General features: G+C 43.7%; 1 protein-coding gene across 5 annotated transcripts in view; it reads left to right on the top strand.

Annotated features, from left to right (window-relative positions):
• The first annotated feature begins 1,902 nt into the window (after window positions 1-1,902).
• Window positions 1,903-23,006, top strand: part of Atpalpha (sodium/potassium-transporting ATPase subunit alpha) — a 53,850-nt gene continuing 32,746 nt past the window's right edge. For 3 of the 5 annotated variants that reach the window (XR_003113790.1, XM_025304334.1, XM_025304333.1), the window contains exon 1: window positions 2,022-2,115. Coding sequence is in view for 4 of the 5 variants with exons in the window: in XM_025304334.1 (XP_025160119.1) it covers window positions 2,035-2,115 (81 nt within the window). In the remaining variant the exon portion in view is untranslated. The other 2 variants (XM_011140003.3, XM_011140000.3) reach the window with 2 other exon arrangements.

Raw genomic sequence — 23,006 nt, 5'->3', positions numbered from 1 at the left:
GTAATCAGATTTCCTCTGTAAACCACGCGTAATCTCGAATAGACCGATTTTCGCCTTAAAGTCTATTAAAAATTTCGGCTGTTCCCCAAAGGCCCCCGAATTCGTTGCTGTCGTGTCGCATGATCGCGTCGATGCGTCGAAACGCCTGCAGCGATGATCCATGCGATGAGAACCATTGGCCGCGGAGAGCTAGCGCTCTGGCGTTTTGGGGGCGCGGCGCGACGCAACGCGGCGGTAGCGTCGCGCTGGACGACGACGACGACGACGACGACGACGACGACGACGACGACGACGACGACGGCGGCGACGACGACGACGACGACGACGGCGACGACGACGACGACGACGACGACGACGACGACGACGGCGGCGACGACGACGACGACGACGACGACGACGACGACGACGACGACGACGACGACGACGACGACGACGGCGGCGGCGGCGGCGGCGGCGGCGACGACGACGACGGCGGCGGCGGCGGCGGCGGCGGCGGCGGCGGCGACGACGACGACGACGACGGCGGCGGCGGCGACGACGACGACGGCGGCGGCGGCGGCGGCGGCGGCGGCGGCGGCGGCGGCGGCGACGACGACGACGACGACGGCGGCGGCGGCGGCGCCGACGACGACGACGACGACGACGACGACGGCGGCGACGACGACGACGACGACGACGACGACGGCGGCGCGCGACGACGACGACGACGACGACGACGACGACGACGGCGGTGGCGGCGGCGGCGGCGCCGACGACGACGACGACGACGACGACGACGACGACGGCGGCGGCGGCGACGACGACGACGACGACGACGACGACGACGACGACGACGGCGGCGGCGGCGACGACGACGACGACGACGACGACGACGACGACGACGACGACGACGATGACGACGACGAAGAGGAGCTAGTGAACGGGTGCGTGCGCAACCGGGTTCTCGGTAGCGAACGGGTGTTGTTACGGCGAGCGTAGAGTGAGAGAGAGAGAGAGAGAGAGAGAGAGAGAGAGAGAGAGAGAGAGAGAGAGAGAGAGAGAGAGAGAGAGAGAGAGAGAGAGAGAGAGTGATGGGCATGTTAGGTAAGGGGTCAGGGGGTGGCCCTACGAGTGGTGGAGGGTTGCGGAATATGGCGAGCCCGCCTGGGTGGTGGCGTGCGCGCGCGCCCCTCTAGCTTCTAGGTAACTCTTGTTAATTGGCATGGACATTCGTAACTTCCTGTGTCACCGCGAATGACAAGTTTTTTGACAACTCGTTTGAAAATCAGATCTACCACTACTTTATTCGCATGATAGATCAAATTTGTGAAATGCTAGAAACTCAGCTAAAATTAGGAATTTTTTCGATCTCTTTCCAGTCGAGTCATTAAAATTATTGCCCTTTTTGTCGATTTAAATTTTTATGCCGTATGGTAAATGATTCGTACGTTCGTAAATGGTGAAGGTGACCGTTCTCTACATAATTCTCTCTCTCTCTCTCTCTCTCTCTCTCTCTCTCTCTCTCCTTTCGCTAGTACGCATATGTTAGTAACGACCAAAGAAATTGGACCGGAGGGAATTGCATCGATTTTTCAATCCCGGTTTTTCGACGTGTCTCTTCATTTCACGTATGGGATTTGAGGAAAAAAAGAATTTTTCACTCTTCATCCTACATGTAGATGCGATCAGACGACTAAGAGAGAGAGAGAGAGAAAGAGAGGGAGAGAGAGAGAGAGAGAAGAGAGAGAGAGAGAGAGAGAGAGAAGAGAGAGAGAGAGAGAGAGAGAGAGAGAGAGAAATAAGATGGGTCATGACGCTCGGGATGAACACCGTTGGTAACACAGAAGAGGGCTAGAGAGGAAGGAGTGGGGCGCTTTGGTTTGGCGGGGGTAGATGCGCGATGGTGGGGAATACGGGTCGATGATGCCAGCGGTCCTCGGCGACATAAAACGCCAGTCAGTCTCTGGTCCACCTGAAGTCGCGTTGTAAATCCTCTGTTTCACTGAATACCGCTCGCCGCAGCCATGGGTGACAAGGTTTGTGCTTAGAATTCTGATGAGAAAGTGGGAGAGCGAGGACGATAGAGTGAAAAAGAAAAAAGAGATAAAAGAGACCGATTGTCGTGCGCTTCAAGAGGTAAGCTGCTAGCAGCACAGCGGCCTTTAACAGATCGTGCGGAAAGCTCCTGTCAGGGCTCGCACGGGAGAACGGAGAACGGAGCTTACGAGAACGCTTACTGCAGCTAGCAGGCAGACAGTGTGGTAGCAGACTGTCTCCGTTTGCTTGGACACAGCTGATTTGAGTGACAGATCTGGAGTGGTAGTATTCGCGGGTGACATAACATTTCGGTAACACACTTCGCGGAGCTTTCGTCTCTGTAGTTCGTCATGGTGGAAGCGCAGGTCGAATTCAGTTTTACGAAATAGAATAGATGGGAGGTGGATGGTGAAAGAGGGAGAGAGAGAGAGAGAGAGAGAGAGAGAGAGAGAGAGAGAGAGAGAGAATGGGAGAGAGAGAGAGAGAATGGGAGAGCGGGGGGTATGAAAAAGGCTAGTTTCTGTCTGCTATCGAACAGGCACTTCGATCTAAGGGACAGGATAAAATGGGAGAGAGAGAGAGAGAGGAGGGGGAGAGAGAGAGAGGAGGACATAACGTGTGTGTGTGTGTGTGTGTGTGTGTGTAAGAAAGGAAGTTTTAAAAAGCTCTGCTATCCCTATCTTTCTCTTCTTTCTAGCTCTTCCTTTATCTCTACTATTCTTCCTCATTCTTTTTCTCGCCTATGTGTCGCCCTCTTTTTCTCTCTTCCCTACTCTTTTATTCTCTGTCTGTCTCTCTCTCTCTCTCTCTCTCTCTCTCTCCTCTCTCTCTCTCTCTCTCTCTCTCTCTCTCTCTCTCTGTGTGTGTGTGTGTGTGTGTGTGTGTGTGTGTCGCTTGCGGATTTCTGTGGGGTTTCTCAATGATCAGTTCTGTCAGTATTATATTATCAGAAAAGCGAGAAATATATGCTTGAAAACTTCCTTGCACTTTTTGCTTCTTCCGCTGCCAGCTGCTTCTGTGCAGCTTCTCTCTCCTTCCGTTCGCTGATTCGTCGTACCTAACCCCATGGTAAAATTTTGAAGTACTCTACTTGTACATCTTCTGTAAAGTTCTCTTTCTAGTTTTGTCGGAAAATTTCCTCCGACTGAAGTACGCTGTCACAGTTTCTCACGCACGCGCCTCTTCTCTGACAGAATCATACGTCATCTTGCTGCTCGCCAAAATGTCAATGCGGCCACGGATGGTTAAATCTCTCTCTCTCTCTCTCTCTCTCTCTCTCTCTCTCTCTCTCTCTCTCTCTCTCTCTCTCTCATTTAAGTGATTTTGAAGAAAAATCATCGACAGTTTTTGCAACAATTATCTCGGTCTGCTGAAAGCATCGTACGACTCCGTCTGTTACCGAAATTTCTGTTTAGACCGGACTTGGTCGTCTTTTCGTATAAAGCGACTTTCATCCGGAAGTCACTCCCTCAGCCGTCAATTATAGATATCGCCCATGGAACGTTGCTTGCAGCCGATCATCTCAAGATAATATCAGCCGCGGTCGCGAAGATCTTGTTCGATCTTGTCGTTCGTTCCGCCCGATGCAAATACGCTTAGTGATTTTCTCAGCGCGCTTCTGCGCAGATTGCGCGCCGTGGGCACGCAAGTCCGTTCGTTGGTGGGTCGCAAGGTTGCGCCTCTCTTCTTCTCTCGAGTGGAAGCCTCAAAATCCGTACGTCGTCTCTCGCCCGAATCTCGCCGCCACGCCGTTCTGACACAAGACAAAAGATTAACTTCTCGACTCACGTGACACGTAATTCAAAACGAACAAGCGACGGAACGAGATACAGACGTGTGCTTGTCGCCGTTTTATTTCCAGGTTCTGACTCTTCAGACGGATCGATTAATTACGCGCGATGTGGAAGTAGCGGAAGGATGGACGATCGTTATTTATAGAGCGTGGTAAAGTTCAATCACTACGAACTCACTGCGGCCGCACGTAAGCTCTTTTAGGGCAAAGTAGAATCGTATATATTCTCTCTCTTCTTTCTTCTCTCTCTCTCTCTCCTTCCCCCCTTCTTCTTCTCTCTCTCTCTCTCTCTCTCTCTCTCTCTCTCTCTCTCTCTCTCTCTCTCCCTCTCTCTCTCTCCCCCTCTCTCTCTCCCTCCCTCCCTCCCTCCATATTCTTCCTTGAACTACCCATTCACTGGGATCACGTTAATCAAAGTGAGGTCTTTCAAATTACCAAGATTAATACTTTACGACCTTCCTAGTGTATCAAAATCAAAATTTCATGAAACTTCCTCTACTACCTGTAGTAAGAAAATACATGACAGAAATCTCCAGACTAGGAATTGGTTTTTCGCCCTTTCCTCTCTGCTCGGCTCTAATATCTTCAAAGGCTGAAAGAGTCTATCTTCATCGTACGCAGTTAACATCAATGACGACCACTTGCGGGTGTTATCAAGCCCTCCTCCATCGATTCAGGACGAACCGAGATCTCCAGATCGCTCTTCTCTCCTCTCTTCGCCTCTCTCTCTCTCTACCTCTCTCTCCTCCTGTCTTCCCTCGCTCTCTCTCTTCTCTCCCCCTCCTCCTCTCTCTCTCTCTCTGCCTCTCTCTCTCTTCCTTCTCTCTCTCTCTCTCTCTCTCTCTCCTCTCCTCTCCTTCTCTCCTCCTCTCTCTCTCTCTCTCTCTCTCTCTCTCTCTCTCTCTCTCTCTCTCTCTCTCTCTCTCTCTCTCTCTCTCCTCTCTCTCTCTCTCTCTCTCTCTCTCTCTCTCTCTCTCTCTCTCTCTCTCTCTCTCTCTCTCTCTCTCTCTCTCTCTCTCTCTCAACTGCTGACATACCATGGCCGATATCGGACGGAATAAGACAAGGGTGATGGCGTCGTTTTGTTAAACGTATACACAACTAAATTCTTGCTGCGACGATTACTGAATACCTAACATTGACGTTTTTCGATTAAACCGAGTTGAAACTGCGTTGAGTTCGTCCGCCGACATTCTTTGACGATATCGAACAGCTCAAGAGTAGCAGTCTTGCGAAAGCGTGATGATGTACATATGCGGTGTATGTGTGCGTGTGCGTGTGTATGTATGCGTGTGCGCGCGCGCGCGCGTGTGTGGTGCGTGCGTGTGTGTGTGTGTGTGTGTGGTGTGTGTGTGCGTGCGCGCGCGTGTGTGAAAGAGAGACGTACACATCGTATCGTGTAACGACATTGTCGTCACAAACTTACGGCCTCGATTCATCGTGCAATTTGTAGAACTCTACGGCCAAGTGCTCTCTGATACTGTTGGTCGTTTCGGTGGTGCTCCAGAAGGTGGCTTTTTTGCTGATGCAACGGCTCCATTAAATTAGGTTAGGTTTCTTAGGTTAGGTCTGTTAATCACCATTCGAATCGTATTCGAAATTGGGGATTATTTCGTCATCTCTGCTGTCTTAGGCCTCGGATCTCTCGAAGCAAATAATAGTAATTTGTGCGAATAATCAAAATGAAAACCGTATGTCGAAGGACCAAAGTGACACGCCCTCAATCAGGAGCTCCACCATCTCGTCGCGTTCTTTTCCGCTCTCACTCTTGGCTGTTTCTCAGCGGGGTTTTTGGCTGATTTCTCATTAATTGTCTCGGTCGCTGATTGCATATTACACCCTTCCGCCATATCCGTATCGAGATTCGTCGTGAGACTGATAGAAGTATACGACACTAATCCTGATCTGATCGAAGGGGGTTCAATAAAGAGCGCAATTGTGGCTCAATGTCATCGAGCCTTTGACATCCTGAAGTGATAATCCTATTCTCGTGATACGCACGTTAACAACGTTAACAACTGTAAACAAGACTATTTAGCGGTATTGTAACGGTTAGTTGAAAACCGGAAAAGATTGCAGTCCAAGGAATTAGCAAGGTGCTTAATATGCAAGGAGCTGCTGAGGTCAACGAAATAAATAATGTCGTGTTCTCGTGAAAAAAAAAAGAAGAAATAATACATTACATTATAATTTGTGGTGATTGCTAATTTTTAACTTTATCCAATTTATTTTTTGTGCAAACAGTGTATGCACAACTGGTTTAGGTCATTCTGCGGGTGAATTGGAATTAAAATTCGCACGTAGATGTATTATCTTCCTTAAACTTGATGCTTCTTCCTTTTTAGTGTCACTTAATAAAAAGATACACGCACCAGTCACGAAAGACTCAATTCTTGTTTCGCTTTTCTCAGGGTGGGATTAGGATTTACAGGGGACTCCTCTTTAGGATTTTAGAAGGCATATAAATCAAAGTATGAAAGTGAATCCATTCAAATTTCTCTGACATTCTTCAAGACATAATACCCGATTCTAAACTCGATAGCTCCGGAAGGGCAGCGCACCGTCCATTCGATATTATTACATAACGTCGCAAGTGACATCTGAATGACCGTCTGCGACCAGTGTTGAAGAGGACAATGTCAAAACGCCAGATCAGTGACTCTTCTCCTCCATCTCCATTTGCCCCTTCTCTCCTTCCCTCCCCCTTCTTCCCCCTGCCCCCTCCTTGTTCACCTCCTTCTTCGCGAAATAATATCGTAATAATATTCGGATCGAAGCGGTGGTGAGACAAAACTCTGGTGTAACCAGAGGTTTGAATGAACGAGCTACCGTACGCAGGTTTGTGAGCATTTCGGAGCATCATGTTCGATTGAAAAGGTCGATCCTTTTTAAGAGAACATTCCCTTGCCAGAGATGTTTTACCATTTATTGGAATTTCGTGATAAATTTATGATATATATATTTATTCCAATCTTATATTTTTTTCTGATACATATAGAGCGACGAACGCAAATTCCAAGAGATTGTTTTTCTCTGAATATTCTCTTTAAATATAAATTCTCTCTAAATATCTAATATAAAAATTGATCTTATTCAGAATGTGTGTTGACGAACGATCTTTAATGAACACGCCCACACATGAATCCAAGATGAAGTATCGCGATAGTAACGTGCTGCGCTAATGCTCAATTCACGCGTGGGAATTTGTGCAATTTCCATATCCGGTTTCGAGATCATCCGAGCGCGTCCTTTTCCGTAATGTCAGAATCATCTCTCAACCGTGTGTTTTTCTTTTCTGCTTGACATTTTATCTATTACGTGTCTATTACCATAGTACGTTACGGTAGTAAAATTCAATCTGTCGAATGATATTCTCGTTAGGCGGTTCGGTGCCTCTCGCTTGGATAAATAGTAATGGCGAATACATACACGACGAATGATATTTCCATCTATCATTAATCCCTCGTGAAAGGAAACGGCAAATAGGACGACGTAATTTGCGTGCGGCTTCGCTAAACGGAAAAGACAGAATAGAGAGGAGTATCGACGATCAGTCGACGGGGAAACGCAGTGAAATTAATTAAAGATCAGGGTGATTTAAGTAGCAGCTTGTATATTTCGGTAGGATCGACCGAGAATCTCGATATGCTGCAACTGCAACATTGCGAATTACCGCGCGCACTTATTCGACGGAGGTTGTAATCTTATCGAAATTCCGTCACTTCGTTCTGCATAAAATATGAAATTAGTGTAAACGAAGACGATGGTGTTGCGACGGAGGATTACCGGAAGAGGAGTTTAAGAGACGGCTTGTGTCCTCGGGGCAACCTCGTCGTATACTTGAGGCTACCTTCGACCGGTCGGGATTCCGGCACAAACTGTCTACTATCTGATCTAAGGTTTTACAATATTCAGAATATTTCGAAGACTCTCCTCGTCGAAGTACCTGCATATTTCAGATTTCGTTCTTTTTGTAAAAACCAAGCAGAGCGATCTCACCTCCGATAGTCTTGAACGGGTGCTTTTTCAGTCCGCATAATTTTTTAATGATTCCGTCAATAGGTTTCAGACAGTTCGTGAACTTTGGCGACGGAGAAATTATACTTACGTTTTCGCTCATTTCTGACCGAACCTTGAACATAGACGAAAGGAATTGGACTTTTTTCTCGACGCTTGAATAACTGCATTTCGATACAAATGGTTTCCTACTTGATCCCGTATATTTTATTTTATGTACTTAAAGTCATCCTTATCCCCTGAGGAAGGATTTTTAATAGAAAGAAGTAGAAATTGAACTGAATTAAAAGAATCTCTGGAATTACGCCATCAAAGTCCTTTTCCGTAGCACTCCCAAATCACGTCCCACCCTTTACCTGAGCTGATGTTTCGATCACGTGCCGGTTAATTCGATCTCTCTCGCACTCGGCACACATTATTCTCTCTTCTTCCGTACTAGTTAACGTCGAAGGAAATCGATGAAGACAGAGACGGGCTTGTTCCTCGGTCTTGTGTCCACGCTTTGCGTTCTTCGCTTTCACCATTTCCATTGCTCTCATCGCTGTTATCGTCGTTATCGTCATCGTGATACTGCTTGATTCTTTTCGATACTAATACATTTGGTCAACTACTCATCGTCGACGTTTTGTTTTCTGCTGACAAGGCAACTCGTCACGCGGAGATACGTTTTTCGTCAGCGGCGGCAGGTCAACGGTTCGTACGAATCTCGTCTTATTTTCTTGCTCTTTTTAATTCACTTGGATTTGTCTCTTTTCGTAATATCGACGCCATTCGGTTATTTCCGAGTAATAATAAGCCTCAGAATAGCGCATACGTACACATAACGGACACACTCTCAGCCGGAGGAAAACTCGAGCATCGACGATCGATATCCATGGTATATTTAAGGGCTGGCGGTTCAGAGCGCGCAAGTCCTATCTTGAAATAAAACGCTCGATACACACACACACACACACACACACACATTATACACTAAATTGGTCGGTCTCGTATTTTCTCTCGCTTCCGCGCACAGCTTTATCGCATTAGATTTATTTTCAGACTAATGAAATGTTATTCTGGATGGAAGATATCACACCGTGTATGCGCGCGCACACATATGTATCTGCTTTGTAGTTAAAGAAAAAAAATGGAATGCGAAAGATGGAAGAGACGAAATTTGAAGGGAGGGAAACGCACTGAGACAAGTTTTACGAACCTACTCCGACGATAGAATAGAAAGTATTTCTGTCCAATCGGCATACATATGTATGTACATTAGAGATATGCGAATTATTCGAATTCGATTCGAATCCGAATCTCTATGATTCGAATCCGAATAATTCGAATAGGAATCAAATACATTATCGTTTGCGTGCATCAGTTACAAAACGGGCCATCTGGGCCTGTATGTTTGAACCCTTAACTTGTAATTAACTTAACTTATAATTAATAACTTAATTATAAATTACTTTAAATATTTAATATATATATTTTATATATATATTATATATATATATATTATTTAATATGTATATTTTACTTTATGAAGATATTACAATATCAATATTCCCTTTCATATAAAAATCTTCCATCATTATTTGTATGTTTAATAGTCATGTTAAATTTTTTAATGATTCGATTCGAATTCGATTTTAGAAAATGAGATTCGATTCGATTCGACATAAAAATTCTTGATTCGCACATCTCTGATGTACATGTACATGTGTTGACCTTAAGACGTAAGTTTGCAAGCTCGGCTCAATTCGGTCTTCCACTTGCACCTATTTCCAACGATTTCAATTTTTCGTCATTAATATCAACGCTCATCGATCAACAATCGAGTCTCCATTGAGACATTCACTCGCGACGATAAAATATCGAGCATCCGAAACGATGCATTCTTGCGATTTCGTTTCGTAATGGCGAGCAGTGTGCACGCGCGCGAGCGCTAAGTACGCGACGTTTTATGGACGTCGATTACCGACGACAATTCATTTGTGATTCGCCGCGAGTCATCAGCGTTAAAACGGCGCTTCCTGAAATTTTGCAATAAAATTACAACGCGCGTCGTCGTCGTCGTCGTCGTTGTCGTCGTCGTCGTCGTCATCGTCGTCGTCATCATCAGCCGTAGATATAACTTTTACGATTCTGAATGAGCATCATCACCAGTGATGCTCGACGTGCTCGACCGGACGACCAGCGACGGACTCGCGCCTCATTCCGATTATTCCGATGTGTCGCTAATGAAATAACGAGCTGGCCGATTATGCAGGATCTCGCGACACCTTTAATATCATCGTACCGTTTCAGGCACGGTGCTTTCTGGAATTGGAATTTCCCGTTGCAGAGGAAAGAGCTTGTATGTGTAATCCGCGCATAATCTTTCCAAGTATTTCCAATAATATAAAGTCGCGTTGGTCTTTTTGAAAAAAGAAAAAAAGAGATAAAAAGATGCCAAGTTCACGCTTCGTTCAAAAACTAAGCTTTTAATGCAACGGTTACTTAAAAAAAAAAAAAGAAGAAAACTATTAAAAAATTTTAGTACAACAAGATCTCTCTGTGCTTCTCTTGATGTGAACGATTATCCAAATTTTTATCTCGGAATTCACCAGACGAAGGGTTGAATCTGTCATTCTTACATCGCAAAGTTTGAGGCCTCTTGCTAATTCAATCATGATTTGTCGGGTTTAATGGCAATCTCGAAGACTTCCGTCCGTCCGTCTTGAGTGACCGAAGCATTTTTACTGATTCGAAGAAATATCAGTTCAGAGAAGCAATGATAATATCTTCGAGAATAGATGTAACTGACTGTTAGAAGTATGAAACAGAGATATTCTCTGCTAAAAGAGAACTGCTCATGCTCGCTAAGCTCGAATTTATCTCTTTTTTTCAGCTTATTTGAGCGGGTCTCTCTCTCTCTCTCTCTCTCTCTCTCTCCTCTATTTTTTATGGATATGTATATTTTATTGATGCATTTTATATGTCAGACTTTTTTTTACAATACAGATTTTAAAAATATTTCTCTCCACCAATTGCGTATGTGTGTAAATATACCCACACATCTTAATTTCACAGAGAGATACAGTGAATGCAATTGAAATTATGATAAGAATAATAGTAGAAAAATGTTGAGAGGAAAAAAGCAAAAAAACGACCTGTATCGACGAGTTTCGTTTGTGAATCTCCGGCGGCGGTCTCGCTACCGTCGCTTCCATCGGAAAGCGGAAGCTTTAGTTTTTTCGCAACGCGAATACGCCGCGCATCCTCCGGTGCTGAATTCTCTCTTCTCTGTATCTTCCTCTGTCTGAAAACACCTCGCTTTCCGCGTTCACCACGCGTCCCTCTCTGTACTCGAATGCGTCGAGCGATCCCCTCTTTCTCTTGTCACTTGGTCGATAACACACTGCTCCATCCTCGGTCAATCTCTGAAACCAAAATGAACTGGCACGAACCGGTTGTGTACCGGTGTCGTATGGAAAAATCGGAAAAGCAACGATGTTGCGCATGTTTGTACACGTACAGTTTTCAGGCACGCCTCCCTTTCTTGCCGTGCTGATCTCTTGTTCGTTCAACAGAACGCACAGATAAACATAGATAACTAGCAATTCTCATGTAGTTTCGATCAGAGAGATGCAAGCCGTACGGACGTTGGATCGAGTCGCGGATGTGACACATTCATTTGTCTTTTCTCCTTATATTTTGCAGCGAAATCTATCGCGACTCATACCGTAACCGTAATTATTAATGATTTGCATTTTCATCCAGCATATCTCTGTATGATTGATCTCTGTATGATTCTCACGATGTTTTAGCTTCCACTTTCGTGATGTTACTCTGGACTTATCTCTTTTCATTCCGTTCTCTAAATTGAAAGTATATTTACGCGAGATACACATTGTTTCGTGCACGATCCGGCATCCGGTGTTTGATTATTCATACGTTTACCGCACAGAGCGTAAGCAACAAATCACAGCTGCACAGCGTTTGAAAAATCCCTAGTTTAATCTCAGTTCTAGCTCCGATTCTTCTTGTTTTGCACGGTGAATGAGTAGTTAAATAAAGCGATTGAGAGTTACGCATGCGTTACGCTGCTGCATACCTCGCGTCGCGCATTTATCTGCATTTCGCGCACGTTCTGTCTCCGGAGCTAATAGAGCAGGACATTAGATCGACAACGGACAACAACTGTAGCGGAGCGTACCTCTCTGATTGCTCTTTTTTCTTTTCGCTTTTCATTTGCCTTTTTGTTTCTTTGTATTTTTCCCTCTGGAACACGAGGAAAAATCCGCGCGCAACGTGCGCACTCCACGTTATTCTCCGGAAATACGATGAACACAAACAAATTAATTGTCTCTGAAGGAATATTCTCGCAACTGACAGAGAGAGAGAGAGAGAGAGAGAGAGAGAGTGTATGTGTGTGTGTGTGTGTGTCACTGTGTAAAATATTTCTCTCGGTGTCTCCTCGCGCACGAAGAAAGGAATAATCGCGTGTTGGAATAACAGGGACGAGCGTTTATGACCTTCTCTCCTGATCTCGTCTCGTATCTCGTATCGTCTAGTCTTGTCTTCCGAGGTCTCGCGTGACAAATTCTTGAGCGACACGGTCTCGAACAGAAACGGTAAGAATATCAAGGCGAAGAAGGAAAACCGATTCATGTCGATGCCGATCTCTAGATGAAAGCCCGTCGCTGCCCGTCAATAATAAGCGTGCGAGCACGCTAACCCGATCGCGTGTCGCGCACTGTCGTGAGAACACTTGTAAAGGCAAGTGATTGTATATCGTGAAAATTTCCATGCATGTGTACGTACTCGCGTGCGAGGTCGATTTGTATAAATTGCGAGATGTAATTAACGAGAGAGACGACGATAATTTTGACGTCGCGCGCGCGCGCCATACGCGGAACTGTACGCTTACGCGGGAATTAATCGCCATCGTCGTGAAGCAACAGCAGCTCGATGCTATTCTCGGAAAGATCGAAAGCTGTAACGTTCCCGCGTCAGCTGGATCAATATTTATCCCCATATTTGGTCTGAGTAATGTCTAAGTGCTCCACCGAGTCAAATCGCCGCGCTATGACTATTCCTCGTGCAACATTTCTTAATCTTTTGCATTGCGATCAAGTTGAACGAAAAAAAGAAAAAAGAAAAGAAAAGAATTTTGTACGGGAGAAACTATTAAATATCCTGCAAATCGCGGTCAGAAATATCACGGAAAGCTCTCGTCAGCAACACTGACCTGTTTGATCTGAATTGATCTGAATACTCAAGTTGTGCGAATTTCTAAATTCTAATGGGAAAAGCCAAAAGATTTGAAGAAATAGGAAGAAAAAAATAACAGTCGAGCAGAGGCACATTGTTGAAGTTTCAGTGTGTCTTCGTTTGTTCACCGTGAATGTAGCTCGTTGTTTCTTGCCGAGAAAGACTGCTAGAGACTATCGTTATTTCAACGCAAAGGTTTAATAAGCAAGACCGAGTGCCATTAACGCGGCGCGAAGTGCTGACTAGCGAGATATATCGTGTGGATAACATGAGTACGAATACGTGTTTACGTGTATGCGTGCATACATACGGAAACGTCCCGAGTCGAATTTGTCTTTCTTTTGCTGACGTGTACACACTTATCGATTAATCGGACACACACACACACACACACACACACGCACACACATGTGTATACTCTCGTATCGAACACGAATAAACGGATCACGTCGCGCCGCCGCCGCCGGTGAAAAAGAACGCCAGATGACGATGCACACACGAGCGAGGAGGAAGCCAGCCCCCCTCTCGAACGGGTGTGACATAAATACGTTCAATGTCTCAAAGACCCTCAGGGACGGCCGGACAAGAATAGACGAAAATCCAATTTTAATCACAGAACCTCGACCCGCGCTTTCTCGTCTCGCTGTCGCAACATTGCGAATCGGCCCGGATATCGCGATGGAAAAGGAGGGGATTTTGAACTTTCCAACTTATTTGTTTATATTTGCCTTCGCGAACCACCAACACACACAGCCGTGCACACGCGTGTACACGCAACAACGATAACGAGCAGCTGAATTTGCATTGCCGGAAAATGGGGGGGAAAGCACATGGCTTATCCCGTGCTTTTCTTATCATTTCTGAATGAAGCAAAGAGATTATATTTCTGGTGTGTGCGTCAACTTCAATTTCCGCTTTCCGGTGCTTTGATCTTGAGCACACTTTTCCGGAACAACAACGAACTCAAGCCAAATTTAATTCGAGACGAAAACAACTGAACCGAAGTCGAAACACGGTTTCTCTTTTCTTCGCAAACAGTGGCAACGATAAAAAAGAAGTGCGAGCGAGGAAGCTTCGAACTTGCCGACCGCGACAAACGTCGACGATGACGCTCTGGTGACGATGATAACTGGTGGTTAATATTAGAAGACGAAGTGTTCTGATGACGTTGAGCGATTATACGCAACCGCGGAGTTGATTCTTTGCCCCCCGACTAGTTTATCACAAACGCTATCTGTATGTAAAGTCGACTGGTACCTCGCTCGTGTGATCTTGTTACATTATTCATTTCGATGCGACAATTGTCTTTTTATTATCGCACTCGTAGATCTTCCGAGGATCCTTATCTTTGTCGATTGAACGTGGAAATAAAAACTAATTCGACTTGACTCAAAGTTACTGACCTCTCGGTGAGTCAATTGAGTTTATTATTAATATTCATGTCGCTCTATTCGATCGCACGTTTGTAACGAATCATAATCTGTTTGCGCATAATCGTGATTCGCGCAAATCAATATAACGAAATGTACAGGGTGTCTCCTTTATTTTATTTTTGACGGTCAAATATCTCGAAAAATATGGAAGATCTGGAGAAATGTTTCAGACAAAAGTTGTGTGGTTTCAAGGGAGATATAAAATAAAACTGTAACAGTTTGTTTGCAGATGGCGCCACTTTCGAAATATTCACTAATCATTACTTTTCTGAAGCGGAAACTCCAATTTTTTATTATACCATCTTTTTCTATCAATTGATTTGAACAACTTTTGTCTGAAACATTCTATTATTTGCCTAATATTTTTTGAGATATTTCAGAAAAACTTGGTAACATTTTTCATATTTAACTTACGATATCTCGTTAACTGTTTATCGGAAGAAAAAATGGTACTAGGCTTTTTTACTCTATTTAGTCTCAAGAATTGTAACATTATCAGCGCCCTAACTTTTTGATGAGTCAATTTAATAATTTTGAAATTTCCGAAAGTCGATAAGTTAACAAGTTTCGCTTAAATATCTCAAAAAATATTAAGCAAATAAAAAAATGTTTCAGACAAAAACCGTTCGACAAATTAATTGATGGAAAAGGATGGCATCATAAAAAATTCGGATTTCCATTTAAGAAAAGTAATGATCAGTGGATATTTTAAAAGTGGCGTCATCTGTAAACAAACTGATATAGCTATTTTATGTCCCCGTTGAAACCATACAACTTTTATCTGAAACATTTTTCCATATTTTCCATATTTTTCCAGATATTTGACTGTCAAAAATAAAATGGGACACCCTGTATATTAACAGTCGGTGACAGTCGGTGTAGTTGCGTTACGCAAAAATTCGTTGATGATAAAAAATATTATTCACTTGCGGACGTAGTACTAAACAAGATATACAATATTATGGTGCAAAAACTTGTTTTACATAAGTGCAAGTGCTTCAGAAACGTAAAATTTTACTTTACCAGTTGAACACTTGCAATTTGCAGGAAGCAATATTTTATTCTACCGGCTATCAATGTGTAAAAAGAAGAAATGTAAAAGTATGCGAAGGTATTTCCTCCGCGAGAAACGAGCCAGAATTGAGAAAATTCCTCGGCACTCAGAAAATTCTCGACGATCAATGCCGCGCCGTTCGAAAAGCGCGCTGTCTCGCAAGATACTCTTTTTCTACAGCATCGTAAATTATTAACGCAATTACTGTGTGTTTACGTGCAGGTTAGATGCCGCGCACGTCGATCGACCACTTTGAACGAGCATATTTGAACAGTTTTTCAGAGATCATCCTCCGTTGTTAGACAAATGCGCTCTACACAAACTTGCAACCGTTCTCGCGTTTCGCTTTTCCTGAATTCGAGAAGTTTGATTTTTCTATTCGTCTTCTTTCGAATCCGTCGGAAATTCTAATCGCTAATTCTAATCGTTTGACGTAAATGTGCTGAGAGAGACAGAAAGACGCGATTCTTCGCTGTCCTTTTGCTTGCTGCGAATCGCTTTAACACGACATTTGATCAAGACGTAATGTAGAATGTACTTCGCGGTTCCTCGCGATTCGCAAGATCAATAAGTGATTCCGCAGTCTCGGATAATTGGAGCTCAATGTGTACATGTTACGGGAAACCGAATTAAAATAACAAATCTGAGAGCGAAACGAGTTGAGAAAGCGTCACATGGTCGGGTCGGTAATGTGAACTCGGTTCGTTTAAAACTTACTTCGCTTCTCTCGTGGTTATTGTAAACGCTGCTTGGCGAGTTGATTAATACTTGCGCACGACGTTCTTCCTTGTTTACTCTCCTTCCTTGTTCTCATCTTCACGAATACACGCACATTGGTGGATTATTACTTCGCGGAAGTATTAAATCGAGGGAGAACGTAAACTAATAGATAGATGGATTAGATAAGACAGATAGACGTATGAAAAAAAAAAGTGTTCGTTTCTAGAGATACGTGTAATGCCTGATAAATCCCTGCCGCATTCGCGGCAGAAATACAACAAGGAAAAGATGGTTGGGAAATTTCGTCACGGCTAATGAAATCGAAAGTTTTTCCAGATAAACGGACAATGTCGTGGAATATCGACATTATACAACGAGATATTTCTATACCGTAGGATGTCGAAACGCGAAGAATATCACCGTTTCCGTTTTTCCAAAAAAGTAAAAGGATGATGGGGATAGAGAGGAAGGAGGGGGAGATAAAGAGAGAAAATTTGACATCAGCACGCGATTCCGCATTTTAATTTTGCTATCTGGCAAGCAGGCGAAGAACGTTCGCTCGTTCGCTCGTTCGTCCGTTAGAGATGTGCGAATTATTCGAATTCAAATCCGAATCCTTATGATTCAAATCCGAATAATTCGAATAGGAATCAAATACATTATCGTTTGCGTGCATCAGCTACAAAACGGGCCATCTGGGCCTGTATGTTTAAACCCTTAACTTGTACCATTAACTTAACTTATAATTAATAACTTAATTATAAATCACTTTAATTATTTAAATATATATTTTACTTTAAGATGATATTACCATATCAATATTCCCTTTCATATTAAAATCTTCCATCATCATTTGCATGTTTAATAGTCATGTTAAATTTTTTAACGATTCGATTCAATTCGACATAAAAATTCTTGATTCGCACATCTCTATCGTCCGTCCGCTTGGACCAGGTCTCGTTGCAACGCGACGCGTGGCTCGTTTTCGTGACTATCATGAAAAGAGAAAGAAAACCAGTCAGGTGGTCAGCGTGTTTTCCCAAACAGCGAGCACGTCGCTGCCGTCGGCGACGAAAGTGATGTTTTGAAGCCGAAGATAAGGAAAAATGTCGTCGCGTCTCTGCCGCATCTCACTCGCGACATGCGCGGCGCAGGGGCGCACGTCGCTCACGTAGGAGCGCGGCTCTCGAGTTAAATGACCAATCTCTCCCTCTTGACCCAATTCGTAAAACGTCCTGTGCCACGCACGCATGACGTTACGCCGATTTCTCTTTCTCTCCCCTCTCTCCCTCCCCCTTTCGCTTGCGGGAGAATAAGTAATGCATGCGTGCGAGGGGTGCGTGCAAGGCCAGTCGGCCCGTTGTCGCACACCACGCCGTGGCGTATAGGAGCGCTCGTGTGCGCTCCTTCTCGGCGCGGGTTAAGTGCGATCGTCGGCCGAATATCGACCAGCAGACGAATGCTATGGAATGCACCTGTCTGTGTCTGTCGTATCCTCCGCTGGTCTGTGGAAAAGTACCGATCGTTGTGTCAGTTTGCCGACGAACGAAAATCTCTTCTTTCGCTTTGTTGTATAGAGAAGAATGGATCAAACCGAAAATCGTCCGCGATTTGTTTGATCTTGATTAACCCTTCGAGACATGTATTTTTCAGAAAATCCGAATCATATGAAAATTTATATACAGGGGTCGCTGATGAATCCGTTATCAGATTTTCGAAATTCAAGATGGCGGACGCAAATATGAAAAATCCCGATAATTTCGGTGACATCGGTGATTCGTAATCAGCAACCTTGAAAGCTAACCAAAGTACAATTTCTGCTAATCATATAAACATTTTATGATTCGCCATCTTAGAAAATAAATTTTACAATTTGGACCTCAGATTCGTAATCAGCGAGCTCAAAAACTAACCAGAGTACAACTTTAGCTAATTTTATGCACATTCTATGATCCGCCATCTTGGAAAATGAATTTTAGAATGTGTACCTCAGATTCGTAATCAACGACCCAAAAAATCCTCAAATCTTGATTTTGAACGAAAAATTCACTCACAGTTCGTGGAAAATGATTTTATTCTGTAAAAATGTATATTTTTCAAACAAACTTTGTTTATTTATAATAGATGGGCAACTTATGCAAAACACTTTTTAACCTTTCCCATATCATGTTCCCATATCATATCAGAAGCTAAAAAACGTAAAAGACCCGACAAGAATCCCTCAAATATGAAATATTTCATGAAAATGTGAGAATAAATACGTAGGTGGTAAGCATACTTACCACTATGCCTCAAAGGGTTAACTGCCTTTTTTATATGTACTTTTTTACTACATATTTTATATTACGTAAAGTGTATTTTTTTCGTGATCCTAAAATCTCGTAGTTACAATTAAGCAATTACCAAGTTGAGTCAAAATCCAATTCAATTCAATGCACAGTAGTCGCATTCGACGTAGCTTATCTTCGTTCACGTTTATCGATAAAGTCTCAATAATTGAAAAAGAAAAGCGTCCCAATGGGAGTTTGAAGCATATCGATGAATTTCGAAGGAATCACTCGTGAGTTTCGTCTGACGACCTGAGACTATCTGACATTGTAAGACGTGTACGACGTCTGCGCGTTTGATTATACTATATTTATTATAACCTATTAGTCTCATTAACTCCGATTTGAAAGGACGATCTAATGGGCTGGGAACTTGGGCGACTCGACGATACGCGTTAATCGCGTCTCTCCCTCAGCGCGAAGAGTATCTCCGATGCTTTTATGCTTTCTTGCGAATGTTTCGACCGTGTGCAAGCAACATATGTCGATAAATATTTATTGCTCAAACGAAGACCAGAACTTCGCTCCTTGACGAAAAATTTCGATCAAATTGATCGTACGTGATAAATAATATTTTCTCCATTGTAAAGCGGGGCATCGCAGTGGCCGACTACCTAGACATTTTCAACGGTCGTGCAAACAGACCTCTTAAATTATCAGCGATATATCGCGAGGTACGCGAGCTGAATAATATCGATTAGAGCACGACGAGGCACGCGTCTCGCGTGCGAGTGCGCGTCATTCTCATAAATAATTTAGTCCGTCGCGTATATAAGGCTTACGAAATCGCCTTCTCTCGGCGTCTTCTTCAACGTCACAACGCCACAAACTTGCCGAAGCATGGTGATTCGAGTGCACACGAGAAAAAATTGTATCAAAATTAAACAAATATTTGTTCGAATACGAACAAATGAAGGTGAATACATTTATTTAAATTAAATAATTATTTTCTAGAATTCAAGAAAAAAGTTTACATTCAGAGAAAACCTCTGTATTTTACTTCATAGAAATTAGTCGCTTAGTTTGAATAAATGTATTCGTCGTCGTATTCGAACAAATATTTCTTTAATTTTAATACAATTTTTTCTCAGTGTGTAGCGCAGTGTTAAGTTTTATAACACAGTATTTTCTTCATTTTGGCGCAAACGAAGAAAAAATTATTTTTACATGCGCACTTTGTGATATAATGGGAACATCTGAAAATACGGCTTGGGTAGGTGTGTGTGTGTGTGTGTGTCCGCCATGCCAACGTATCGAGATGCACAATACAATCGATAAAAAAGTGTCTTTGCGCAGACAGACAAGGTGACGGCGCGTATCTTGAATCGATTGGCACTAATCCTTCCTCAACAGTTCCTCGGAGAAATTGGATGGCAATTAAATAAACTAGTCAAACACCGATCTAATTCAATGAAGGATGAGTCTTACATTGTGCAAAGTCGAGGGCACTCGATGCGGATCTCGTTTATATCGCGCAATTTTCAGTATATCTGCGGACACTCGTGCATGTTACGTAAACTTTGTCTAAACATTATGTAACGCGCAACAACATACATTATAACATGAATCGTTCGTTCTTCGCTCGAAGTATATTTCTTCAATTCCGAGATTAATTAGAAAAGGGAAGTATCGAGGCGCCGATGTCGATACTTCCCTTTTCGATAGTCTTCCTTCGATATCGAGATACCGAGTCCATCCACGATCAATCTCGATACCGTTTGGATGGAAACGGTGCCAAGCGACCGAAAGGTATCATCTAAACTGCGATAATCGCAAAATCTACGTACAAAACACGTGTGCGTATGTGCCGCGTAGATGAGAGGCAGAAACGAAAGACGACACGAGATAAGACACTCTGAGAAGGATAGAGAAAGTGTGTGCGTGTGTACTTTGCGGATAGATGTGTATACGTGTGCATGCTCGCTGGTGCCCTAGTTGAGTATTGATCCGTGACACTCCGTGGGAGGCACTCGTTAGGTGGCTAGGTCGTAGGTCGCATGCGCGTTTCTACCGATGATTCCGTGTCGCCATCATCGATCCGTGGTCGAGAGAAATAGAGCCGAATCGGCGAGAACAGGTGACTGCCAGAGAGAGAGAGAGAGAGAGAGAAAGAGAGAGAGAGAGAGAGAGAGAGAGAGAGAGAGAGAGAGAGAGAGAGGGGGGGGGAGAGAGAGAGAGAGGGGGGGAGAGAGAGAGGGAGGGGGAGAGAGAGAGAGAGAGAGAGAGAGAGAGAGAGAGGGAGAGGGAGGGAGGGAGAGAGAGAGAGAGAGAGAGAGAGAGAGAGGAGAAGAATAAAGAAGAAGAGAGGTAGGCGGCGGTGGACAGATACGGAAACGAAGAAAGTGGAACGAAACGCGGGAATGAAATGTAGGAATGGAAGAAAGGCGACGGACGGATAGTTGTAGAAATTATCGCAGAAATTAGCGCGGTTACGTCAGAATAGTACAGTATCACTGTTGACTGACCGTTTGTCGGCGCACGATTGGAAAGTGATACGTCTTTTAGTCTCTTGAGCGCACTTGATAATTCATACAGAGAGATCTCTCCGATTTTTATCATACATATCAAAAATTTTTGTATCCTCGGTCAAGTCTTTCGATTGATTTCTCTGAAGACCCCGATCTTTCGCAGGAGCTTTTTACGAATCAACCTTGACGACTCTTTGCAACAGAGCATTTGTATCTATTGAACTTTCTGAGCTTGTAAATTTTTGCCGTAAAGAGGGCGATCGTATGATAAAGTTAAACTACACTGCAAATACGAAATTTGCCGCGCGCGCGTGTGTGTGTGTTTGTGTATCAGTTGCCGCCATTGTTCAAACGTAGAGATGTACGAAGGTAGTCCCAGAAGTACCTGACCTAACAAAGAAAATACAAAAAATTTGGGAAAAAATATCTTTATTTCTCTACATAGTCTCCTTTTAACTCAATACACTTTTCCCAGCGATGTTCAATAGCTTCGATATCCTGTTTATAGTGGGAATCGTCGAGCTCCTCAAAATAGCCAAAATCAAGCCACCTTGGCCCATTGTTTTGACTGTTCCTTCGTCTCAGGTGTGAAGTGATGGACCCATGTTTCATCCATGGTTATGAATCGACGCAAATTGCTGCGAATCGGCTTTATTGCTGCGAAACTTCGCCGAACATTCGATTGAAATATCCTCACGACGCTGTTTTTGTTCCAATCGCGGCACCCATCTTGCGCACAGCTTTCTCATGTCCAAATTTTCAGTCAATATGCGATGTACAGCACTTTTTGAAATGCTTACCATGTCTGCTAACTTGTGCACTTTCAGTCGCACGGTCATCCAATACCATTTTGTGGATTTTCTTCACCATTTCTGGCGTGGTCACCTCATTTGGTCGACCACTACGATGTTCGTCTTGGCAGCTCGTACGGCCTCGTTTAAATTGGGTCTGTCACCCAATATTTTACTGTTGTAAACGAAGGAGCAGACTCCCCCAGAGTAGAATCTGGCTCCGCTTTCATATTGGTTGGACTGAGGCCTTTCAAATGAAAGTATTGTATCACATAACAATGATCAATTTTTTCCATGTTTACAAATTCACTGAGAGCGTTCACTATTGATGGCTGCCAAACAAATACTAAACAACGTAGCGTCGTCAAACTTCAAACTTAAGCTTTATAAGGTTGGTACTTTCTACCATAGTCATTCTTTTCAAACAACAACCGCCATCTATACGTCAGGTCGGGTACTTCTGGGACTACCCTCGTATAAACGGGTGGTGCCGGAATTTCGCGTCTCGCAGATGTGTCTCGCGGTATGCTCGAAACGGCCACGGCCCTGGCGACGACCTGCATGCGGCGCCGCCATCGCAACATTGCGATTTTCGACACCGACGCCGACGTCGCCGCCAGCGCCGCGACGCGACGCAATCATTAAAAGTTGATTCTTAATGCCTCCAAGTCAATGCCTCCGTACGGCTGCAAAAATAGTACCGCGTCCGTCGTTCTTCGTACGGTCGATTCATTTCGAAAATCGTTAATCCCGTTAGTTTAATCTTCTGAAGTAATGAAGCAAAATGAATCGAAGAGAAAAGATACTAAACCTAAAATCTTTGCAAGCGATTTGAATGTACCGAAAACGTTCACCTGTTTCTTTAATTCTTTCCCCCTTGTCTTGCATTTTTCGAAACAAATCCAATAAATTCTTTCTCCTTACGAGGGCAGTCTGAAAACTTCTCGGCCTGACACATAGATGGCATTAGAAACTGTCAAACTATAATTGTATTGGAAAGTGGCATCCCTGATATAAACCCATGTAAAATTTTATTTCGATCTGTCAAGTCATTCGAGTAGTATATACTCGTAGCACCAGTTTAATATTGACGTGTCATTGTCTTTTTAAAATGGAAAAAATTGAATATCGTGCAGTGATTAAATTC

The sequence above is a fragment of the Harpegnathos saltator genome, unplaced genomic scaffold (assembly GCF_003227715.2).
Source record: "Harpegnathos saltator strain DR-91 unplaced genomic scaffold, Hsal_v8.6 scaffold60, whole genome shotgun sequence".
Lineage (NCBI taxonomy): Eukaryota > Metazoa > Arthropoda > Insecta > Hymenoptera > Formicidae > Harpegnathos > Harpegnathos saltator.
This window is presented reverse-complemented; position numbering and strand designations above follow the sequence as displayed.